The sequence below is a fragment of the Myxocyprinus asiaticus genome, chromosome 34, assembly GCF_019703515.2.
Source record: "Myxocyprinus asiaticus isolate MX2 ecotype Aquarium Trade chromosome 34, UBuf_Myxa_2, whole genome shotgun sequence".
Taxonomy (NCBI): Eukaryota; Metazoa; Chordata; class Actinopteri; order Cypriniformes; family Catostomidae; genus Myxocyprinus; species Myxocyprinus asiaticus.
Genome location: NC_059377.1, coordinates 11,107,398 through 11,118,449, shown reverse-complemented (window position 1 = coordinate 11,118,449; position 11,052 = coordinate 11,107,398). Strand labels below are relative to the sequence as shown.

The following is an 11,052-nucleotide window of genomic DNA, read 5'->3' as shown; positions in this document are numbered from 1 at the left end:
GTTGTCTTTTTTTCAGAGAAATCTAACAAAATCTTGTGAGGTTTATGCTTAAAACAAGAAAAAAAAAACTATGTACACCCCTCACTGGTTTAAGAGGTTTTTGAATTACCCTGTTAGGCATTGATGGTATTGTATTGGAAGAGCTGGCCTTAAGAAAAAAGTTTTTTTTTTTTTTTCTTCAAAACCTCAAGATGTTTTGATTGTGTAAATGCTTGTTTAGACATGTTTAGTGTTAAAGTTGATATTGCTCCAAGAGCCAACAGGAGGAGTGAGTGTACCACTGTTGTGCACGATTAACCCACAATATGCCACACATTCAATGATGCAACAAGGAATTAAAAGTTCTACCAATAAAGAAAATATTTTTAATATCAAGCTACAATCACACAGAGATATCAAGATACCAAAACCCTTGCACATAGCAGAGACAAGACAGGCACAGTCTATGAGGATGAGAACACACCCAGACTGTCAGTATTTGAAGTCATTTTTACCACACAATCAGTCATGGTTAAAACACAACGAGGCACTATGTAGTGTGACATTGTCAGCGCAAATCTCTGCGTACCAGTGAATGCACACAGTTTTGCTTCAATGGTCCACAACACCTGGAGAAATATTGTGAAAATAAACATGTTAGATCACAGCTGGACAGTATTAAAATGTCTGATCCTTTCTAAATGAGTTAAATAAACTGGCACAGGTGCAGTTCTGCTATATCACCACAATGTGAAAGTTGAATTTTATTTGGAAGTCTGACCTTAATTTAAAAAAATAAAAAAATAATAAATGAGAATGAAATGATCCTTGGAAGCCGATGTGACGGTGACCAGTTTTAGCTGTTAACGCCTTTTGTCATAGATCTGTACTGTTCCCCATTCATAGGACTCTGTGAAGAGAAAAGGTCAGGTTTTCAAATGGGTCTCGATGGTGGAAAATTTGGTCTGTGTGGCTCTATTTTTTTTTAAAAAACACTGGTTTATTTCAATAATAAGCTCAATGTTATTGTTAATGTTATAAAATGGCTTAAAGGTACCATGCAGTCTCACCTGGTTCCTCTTGGCTTCTTTTACCCATCAGCCCCACAAAAGAATTTATTTTATGCCCTGTAAGATAAAGGAAGAAATTAATGCTGATGTCCTTTACGGTGGTGCTATGTATCATTATGCAGGTCAGCTATTTCAGTCTACATAGTACATATATACATATATATATATATATATATATATATATATATATATATATATATATATATATATATATATATATATACACCGATCTGCCACAACATTAAAACCACCTGCCTAATATTGTGTAGGTCCCCCTCGTGCCGCCAAAACAGCACCAACCTGCATCTCAGAATAGCTATCCTCCTCACCACAATTGTACAATTGTTATCTGAGTTACCGTAGACTTTGTCAGTTCGAACCAGTCTGGCCATTCTCTGTTGACCTCTCATTAACAAGGCATTTCCATCCACATAACTGCCGCTCACTGGATGTTTTTTTGTTTTTGGCACCATTCGGAGTAAATACTAGAGACTGTTGTGTGTGAAAATCCCAGGAGATCAGCAGTTACAGAAATACTCAAACTAGCCCATCTGGCACCAACAATCATGCCATGCTCCAAATCACTGAGATCACATTTTTTCCCCATTCTGATGGTTGATGTGAACATTAACTGAAGCTCCTGACCCATATCTGCATGATTTTAAGCACTGAACTGCTGCCACATGAGTGGCTGATTAGATAATCGCATGGATGATTGTTGGTGCCAGATGGGCTGGTTTGAGTATTTCTGCAACTGCTGATCTCCTGGGATTTTCACGCACAACAGTTTCTAGAATTTACTCAGAATGGTGCCAAAAACCAAAAACATCCGGTGAGCGGCAGTTCTGTGGACGGAAACGCCTTGTTGATGAGAGAGGTCAACCGAGAATGGCCAGACTGGTTCAAACTGACAAAATCTACGGTAACTCAGATAACAGCTCTGTACAACTGTGGTAAAAAGAATATAATCTCAGAATGCTATTTTGAGATGCGGGTTGGTGCTGTTTTGGCGGCACGAGGGGGACCTACACAATATTAGGCAGGTGGTTTTAATGCTGTGGCTGATCTGTGTATATACAGTATATATTGTATATTACACTTTGAAGTGCCTCTTTATCAAATCCAGTTTTTGGTGAAGATTGGCAAAGCAAAGCTTAGAGTGCAGTCTAAGGGGTTTTATGTGCTTACGGTTGTTTTCTTCTACTTGGAAAATAGAGACCTTGAGAATGTGGGCTTCCATTAAGGGGAATCTTTCATCTCTAAGATTCAGTGTAATAAGAACGTGTGTGTATGTGTGACTGAGCCCATGTTAAAACAGTAAAGATCAAAGTCCTCTTTTTGCTTTACATTTAACTTTGCAAAAAACTTTTTTTCTTATGATTATATCCTGCTTTACAGCTCAGGTTGCCATCTATATACATCAAAACTACTCTGACTAGTTAAAAAAAAACAACAACTCTTAAGTCTTAAGCCTCTCGGGTAGCTGTGCTTATATTAAGTAAAGTTAGCATAGTGCGCACTGCTGTTTTGCTGAAATTACTTACTTTTTCGTGTGATCTGTGCGTTTGCTGTTGGGGGGAAAATGTAAGTTAGAGATTTTAAAATCTAATGTAATATATGAAAGTTACACAAAATGAATTAGAGAGAGAGACAGACACAGTAAGTGAGAGAGAGAGAGAGAGAGAGCGCTTTAGGGATTAAAGGACAGTGGTCTTACCAGAGGACCGTTTCCCCATCAGACCAATGAACTGATGAGGTCGAGGTTTCCTCGTCATGCGTCTAAGTATCTCTCTGAATGGATCGGACTGAAGCCACTCATCCTGCAGAAGAAGATTTGATTAGTGGGACATTAGACCTCAAATGTAATCAATCATGTACTGAATAAGACCACTGATACCCTCTCTTGCAGTTTTTGATACCACTCATTGTTTTTATAATCCTCCAATTAATACCAATACATATTTCCACATTTAAACACAATTAATGTAACGAAGGCAATGGGAAAAGGGCTACTTCTTATACATTGCACTTATATATAAAGCACAAAAATTATTCTAAATGCTTTTTTGCCCATGCTTCCCTTTTAAAGTTTCTTAAATAAATGTTTTTTTGTAAAGCAACACTTTACAAGTTGACAAATGTTAACCAAGATGCAGTTTATGGTTACAAAGCCAGATTGGAAATGTAAGTGCTTGGCTGTCTTCCAACCCGCAATGTCAAACTGAGGACGTGCACTACATTCAAAGCATGCAATAAGATCATTCAGTAATTCAGCACTGGACAGCGACCTGTCTGCTTTCAGCTTGAATCCTTATTAACTATACAGTGATGTCTGATTAGAACTTTTAGAAACATTTCATACTTACTATAATTAATTATCATATGAATAAGAAAAGTGTGTAACTACATACAGTAGCTAAACAAAATAATTGCATTGCAATACTTACAATTACAACATAATATGAACACTAATGTAATTAATTTGTGTTATAAACAATAAAAACAATTCAAATGATTTGACTTCCCTCTATACACAGGACAAAAGGGGTTACCTCCAGTTATTCACTTAAATGGCTGTTTCTACTTGATTAGACCCTTAAAAGTAACTTTTATTGGTTCAATGTATTCAGGTTGATTTAATCATATTAAATAATATATTTTACTCTAATAAAACCTGTTAATTAAATCTTTCCATAAAAGTAATGCATTGTTACATTCTATTAAATGCGATGAGGCCACTTGATAGTAAATTATGCTTTTTGGCATATGCGCAACAATGAAAAACATGTTAACTTAAAAATTAACTGGTTTGATTCAAGTCAAGAATATAATTAAACATGTCTGAATCAACCTGAATGCATTATGTTACATCAATAAAACTAATTAACAATTATCAATGGCAGGTTACCACTTTTTACAGTGTAATGAAAGGTCCTTTAAAGAAGTCAGAAGAAAATGTTAATTTGTTACATGAGCTTTCATTTGGCTTGAAAACCATATAACGATTAGATAACTGTAGAAAAGGTTAAACTCACCTGTATTTGATTGCTGCCTGTCCAATAATCAGGGTCTTCTTTTGGACCCAAGTCCTCTCCAAAGACTTGGCACAAAACAAGAAAGATTACAACAACCGGTAATAGAAACTTCATGTTGCACCCAGTAACTTTCCTTTTCTTTTTCTGAAAGTCTAAAATGTAAGCTAAAACGTCGTTTGAAAGTTGCGTATGTTTTTCAGTGCTCTCTCTGTTTTCTGTGTGAACAGTTTCCTCCACATATAATTCAGCTGTTCACTGCGCGCCTCCGTTGCGCGTCTCCGTGACCGCTGTCGCGCGCTCGGCTTTATAGCAAAGCAACAGGGAGGTGACGGCTTCCTTCCGACGCTTAAAATCGATAAAACAAATATATTTATTAGTCAGATTCCTTTAAAAACTCCCAGTGACTAATACTCCACTTTAATATGTTGCTCGCATTGCGATGAGAAGTATCTGAAGTTGAAATGGTCCTCGTCTGATCTTTGTGGACCTGTCCTCATCTGTATGGAGACAGAAGACACATGTGACGTTATGATTTGATAATTCGTATTACGAAGTTCCGTCTGCAATTGAGCAAACTTCTTTTGCGTCATTCACTTTAAGAACTTCACGTGAATCTTGTAAATGGCACTTTTATGGAAATGCACATAGCCTATGACAGGAAAACAAATTTAGAGGATAAAATTGGTTTTTGTGATCACCACAACTAGCTTGAATCAACTGGTTTAGATGGTTTGCTGGTCTGGTTATAGAGGGGTTTTAGATACTTTCCATCTGGTCTGGTTACCAGCAAACCAGTTTAGGCAGGTTTAAGATGTTTTTAACAAAACACAACATCACTTCTGATCAAGAATGCTGTTTTAGAAAACTGACATAGAAAGGCATAAAACACTCTAGAAAACAAAGGATTTCTTCTTAAAAGGGCCCAAATTTCTAAATAAGAATAATGTTTTGCTGTATATGGTTCTTTGATTGGCAATATGGTTCTTTAGAAATTAAAATAAATTTCTCGATGTTACTTTATCCTCGTGACAGCTGTGTGCATTTTCCATTTCCCTTTTTGATTTGTAACTAGTGGCACCTAATAAACATACAGAAGCATTTTACCAATCATTTTCAAGTAATCGCCAGCATCATCCAATCACTGCCAACCATGTTAAAATAAAATTATACATTATAAATTCTGAATCTATGCATTGATTATCATTGTCCCATGTCTCCCAAACATGTTGAGTGCTCCAAACATCATCTGCAGCCTGAAACTGAACTTTAAATAGGAAGTTTGGATTGAATGCACTTAGCTGCATAGAGAGCTATAGGATGTTCCCTTGCTCCCTATCTAGTGAATGATTTAACCTCCAGTATGCTGTCTGTCTTCACTGGTCAAAGAACAGTTCGAAATGCACCTTATTTTCATCCTAACTCCATATAAAGCATCTGAAAGCAATTGTTTTTTTCCTTAATGTGAAAATACATAGTAAAATAGGATTTGTAATGAAAACCTAGTGCTATTGTACACTGTAGTGTACATTGTGTTTAGCAGCATGGCGTTTCGCAATAAATCGCTCAAATTGTACAAATGGTATATCGGATGAAACTATAGACTCTTTTGACTTAAACAGGTTTCAGTGTAAAAACATTATTAGGTTTCTTATCAGATGTAGTTTTGTTGGTGTTTTCTCCCAAAGACAAACTCTGCTGTGATCGGCACCATGTTGTTTTGACACCTTGTATCGAAGGTTTAACCCTTTACTGTCAGCACAGATTCTTCTGAACTGAGTTCTGTCAGTTTCAATAAATGTAAATTATGTGTTGCATATAGCGAAGCCACATGTCCGCAGGGTCGCACAAGGTAAAAGTTCTTAAAATCAGTATATTAGTTTCCTGTGGCATCATGATGTAAAACCCTTTTGGTATTAATTGGAACCTTTATTTTAAAGAGTGGGTTTCACACAGTCCACAAAGCTTGCATGCCATTTTTTATGCCGTATATGGGTGAGTCTCTCATAGAGACCATGTAGTCAGTACAGGGTTAAATTCTGGTTTTTAATGAAAAGCAGGAAGAGGACATTTGGAGATGGATGACCCATGGAGGAAGTGGGGACAGGGCTGATTTCCATGAGAAAGGACTCTTGTTTAAGCGCACAGAGTCTTTACAGCCCTAACAGCACTTCATACCTCAAGTGCTTTTATCAGTGACAATGATGTCTCTTTATTTAATCATGTGTTAATATCAAATGCAAATTTTACTTCTTGGTAAGAGTGCCTAATACAAACAAAACGACCCCAGCAGCAGTGTGAGAGACGTCAACATTCTGCTTTTTGTGTGATGTCCTTAATTGTTTATTGTAGTGTTGAAAAAGTATACAGATGACATAATGTCCTCTTCAGTCAAATGATGTTTTAAAGAATGTTCATTTTTAACCAAAGGTTTGGCACTATCTGCAGTTTACAATAAAAGACAGGAGACAGGAGGTCGAAAAATTTTTCTGCTAAAATTGCTCTACGCTTTTCGAATGTCTTTACTGCACCTAGTTGACGAAGCTGGACCTACAGTCGAGCACATGTGCAACTGTACTGAGAGCAAAACTGCATTCTTTCACGAATGATTGTGCTGTAAAAGTAGGATGACCATGTGTCCTCTTTTCCCCGGACATGTCCTCTATTTTGGACCTGGAAAAAGCGTCTGGCCGGGATTTTAAAATTGGTCAGGAATTTGGCTTTGTCTTCATATTGATGCACTCTCTACAGTTAGGACTATCATACATTCTGTGTTATTCCGCATCAATATGTCCTTATGTGATTATTCTTCTGAGAGCGGCAGAGTGCACACTCTTTCAAAGTACTTTTTTACACTCTCTCTCTTTCACTCACCCGCCCGAAAGAGATCGGCAGACATGTTCTGCCACTCTCAGCCAGAAAAATCAATAACTTTTAAAAATATGTTCTCCAGGGGGCTGGGAAGCTCAGCAAGTATTGACACTGACTACCACCCCTGGAGACGCGAGTTCGAATCCAGGGCGTGGTGAGTGACTCCAGCCAGGTCTCCTAAGCAACCAAATTGGCCCGGTTGCTAGGGAGGGTAGAGTCACATGGGGTAACCTCCTCATGGTCACTATAATGTAGTTCTCGCTCTCGGTGGGGCGCGTGGTGAGTTATGCGCGGATGCCGCGTAGAATGGCGTGAAGCCTCCACACGCGCTACGTCTCCGCGGCAACGTGCTCAATAAGTCATGTGATAAGATGCGTGGATTGACGGTCACAGACACGAAGGCAACTGAGATTCGTCCTCCGCCACCCGGATTGAGGGGAGTCACTACGCCACCACGAGGACTTAGAAAGCATTGGGAATTGGGTATTCCAAAATTGGGGAGAAAAAGTATGTTTCCCAACTCTGCAAATTATTAAATAGGACACCTGCTTCATCAGACTCACACTTACTACGCATCGTCATTTTTAACTGAAAATGTTGACTATATCAAGACAACATCAAATATACTACAGTATGTATCGCAGAAATTTAAACAAATATGACAGATAAAAATAGACCATGATGGAAATTTTTCAACTGTCCATCAGATTTTGTAGCAACCTCTGTATGTGACCTGTAAAGCTGGCACTTTAGTGTCAATGGCATAAAAGTCGGAAAATACAATGAACAAAAACACAGGCCATGTAAGGGTAGAAACAAGCCCTATGTCTCTATTCCAATACTATCCATACTAAATATTATGTGGCAAGCACAAACCGTCAGCCAAAGGAGAGTTGTCATAAATATTTGATCTTCAGGGAAGTACACCCCACTTACTTGCAAATTTAGTTTCTTTCCATAGCCAGAAATCAAAAGGGATGTGACGCTAAAGGCACAGCGCAGGCGATTTTCGGGGCATAAACACTGGCCGCATGGTGCAGCTTGTCAGAAATTCGTCCAACTTAAGTGAAAAAACATTTGGAACTTAAGCACCAATTTTTCCATGTTATCATGTTGATTTAAAGACACCAAATATGGTAAAACACTGTGTTGGAACTGTCAAGAAAATGAATTCATCTTACTACTTTTCTTTTAGTCTGGATTAGCCAAGTAAAGCAGTAACATTGCACAGATATCCTTGGAGGGGTTACTTATTGTGTAAATGCAAACACAGAAACTGAACACTTGTTTCAATGACATTTTATATCAATACTGTTTAATCAGAAACATGATCACTAAATCACTTTCATACAGATGACGGAGGGTTAGACAGAAGAGTGAATTAAGACGAAGTGTTTGTGATGGAGAGAAATGATGAATGAGGGTGGAGAAACAATGAGATAGAGAGAGACAGAGACAGTAGCTAGATGCATGCATCAGTAAAAAAAGAAAAAGAAAAAGATTGTTCCTTAGACTGTAGACTTGCCATTTATATACATTTTCTCTTATTTTCAATAATACAAGGTTCCCCCATAATGCATTTGAAGTCAGACGACTCTATAACTCTAACTTAAAAAAGAACATAATCTATGAAGACAATTATAGTACTAATGGTCTGTGTTCACTAGAAAACCAAAAGAATTAGTATATATAATTCAAACAAGGTTTTTTTTTATATCAGCTACAATCTTTTTGTGCCTCCTCACCATATATGTTCTAGAAGATTCCAGGTTAAATTACTCTGAATTAGAGGTGGCCTTTATTTCTTTTTATAAATGTAAACGACTCTCAAATGCAATTTTAGCAATAAGAGTGTACAAGCATCATAAAAACAGACAGAGGTAGGAAAACAAATAATTTCAAAGCACCAAACAGCCCCAAATATCTGTTTAAATCGCCTAAATGACTGAGTCCCACATAGTGCAAATGTTTGTTTGGAAACACATTCCATGCTTTAAAGTCACTAGAGTCTTTCTGTTGCCAAATGACAGAGGAAAATGGGAACTGAGAGATCTAGAATATGCACTTTAAGCTCCAAATGTAATATTGTGAAAGATTTTGTTTTTATTACTTCTAATTATCTGTAGAACTGATATATTTTCAAATCTTTATTGTAGACTTCATTCCAAGAATTATCCCCTCTAATTAGAATGGTATATTGTAAATACAACCTAGTCAGTGTAAGAATTGAGTACACAAGGATCAGACCGCAGTCTGGGCACTGAAGCATGCAGAGAGCAATTACTTTATCACAGTCGCCGCATGGATAATATTTGCACCTATGTTTATATTGAGCCATGTTTATTCTGAGTATTGCTGATAATTTGTACGTTATCTTTCATGTCCTTGGCAGGTAACGACAACAGTCCAGGCATTACAGTCAACATAATTTACTTTCAGATAAAAGCTGCTGTTGTTTTGAATAAGATAAGATCTGTTAGATTATGCATGCCATGGTTATGCCTCCTGTTCAGTTGTCATGTTGAAGTTGACTTTGCTTTTTTATGTTTTGGGTCCCCTGAGACCCCAGTAATGTATATGTAAAAATAAAACTCTTATTTTCACTTCAAATTCTTTTAATAAGTTCCACTGACCTAGTCAAAACCAGGTAGAAAGATATAATTTTATCTTTATCCCTCTGTTTTACCACAAAATGGGCATGCACTTTTCAGAAATGTGACTGGTATACACTCTGGTAATGTTGTTTCTGCTCGGGGTCAGTTTGAACCCATCAAAAACATGTTGTACAAAAATACTGACAGGAGTGTACGGCTACAGTGTTTACACCAATCAAGAAATCCTAGCATGTGAAAATGTATTGCATTTGTTCTTGTTTTATATCTGGGGTCTCTGAGATCACAAACATTACTAAAGTAACAATTTTCATGAAAGACAGTTTAGCGTGTTATCAATTTTGGTTTATAATAAGTTCTTATTAGTCATTTAGCAGACACTTGTATCCAAAGCGACTTACAAATGAGGAACATGGCAAGCAATTTGTCATACAAAGTTCAACAACATCTGCAGTGTTATACTGCCAAGCTCTCAAGGTGGCTGGAGTACAGGTGCTAGCACAGCAAAAAGAGACAGAAAGAGACAGAAGTATTTTGTGTGTGTGTGTGTGTGTGTGTACAGTAAGTGCAAATTAAGTTCAGTAGTAAGTACAAGTTAGTGTGGATTGGTTAAGTGCTTACAGAACAGATGTGTTTTCAGCTGGTTCTTGAATGTTGAGATGGTATCAGCAGATCTTGTGAAGGTTGGAAACTCATTCCATCACAGTGGAACAGAGAAAGTGAAAGATCGTGAAATAGACTTTGAGCCTCTTTGTGATGGGACCAACAGGCGCCGCTCATTCATAGTCCTGGAGAAGTGAATTGAAGTAAGAGGGTGCGGTTCCATTGGCTGTCCTGAAGGCCAGAGTCAAAGCCTTGAATTTGATGCTGGCAGCTACAGGTAGCCAGTGAAGTGAACATGCCACCGAAAGTGACAATAATGCCCCCGAAATTCAAAATGTGGGGGAAAAAATGACCTTGTAATGATATCTTCTTTATATATGCGTTTTTTGTGACCATACTCAGTTTATCCTAATTTTAAAAAATGTACTTGTTCATTGAACTGTTGTATATAAGCAATATCACACTTGCAATTGTGCTACATGGCCTGCGGCCGAATCACAGCAGTGCTGATGTAGGCCATATTGCACTCTTGCTCGTGTGATTGCTTAAATATATATATATATATCATCTAATAAAGTTCTTAATATTTTATTGTATGCCTAGTTAGAGATATTATTGCATAAAATATGTGCTCATGTTGATTTAATATTAAGGGTAATAGGTCATAAATTCTTAGTCTTGAGAATTTGTATTAATTAATTGATTTATTTGGAGGTAGGCTATTTGACATAAAGGGATGAGACACAATTTTTTTTATTTGGTTAGTAAAGCAATATGCCCCCATAAAGGTAAAAATGCCCATGAAAATCAAATCCAAGGGGCAAGTATTGCCACTTAATGTAAAAGTTCATTTCTGTCACTACACAGTACAGTAAGGTCAAAAGA

The 11,052-nt window shown here is 37.2% G+C and overlaps 1 protein-coding gene across 1 annotated transcript; it reads right to left on the bottom strand.

Annotated features, from left to right (window-relative positions):
• Positions 1 to 59: 59 nt before the first annotated feature.
• LOC127425586 (protachykinin) lies at positions 60 to 4,353 on the bottom strand. The gene is made up of 5 exons (XM_051671722.1): positions 4,085 to 4,353; positions 2,767 to 2,869; positions 2,594 to 2,617; positions 1,050 to 1,106; positions 60 to 889 (listed from the first exon to the last, which is right to left on the bottom strand). Exons 1-5 carry the CDS (start codon positions 4,196 to 4,198, stop codon positions 843 to 845), a joined length of 345 nt encoding a protein of 114 aa, XP_051527682.1. The 5' UTR covers positions 4,199 to 4,353; the 3' UTR covers positions 60 to 842.
• Between the last annotated feature and the right edge of the window lie 6,699 nt (positions 4,354 to 11,052).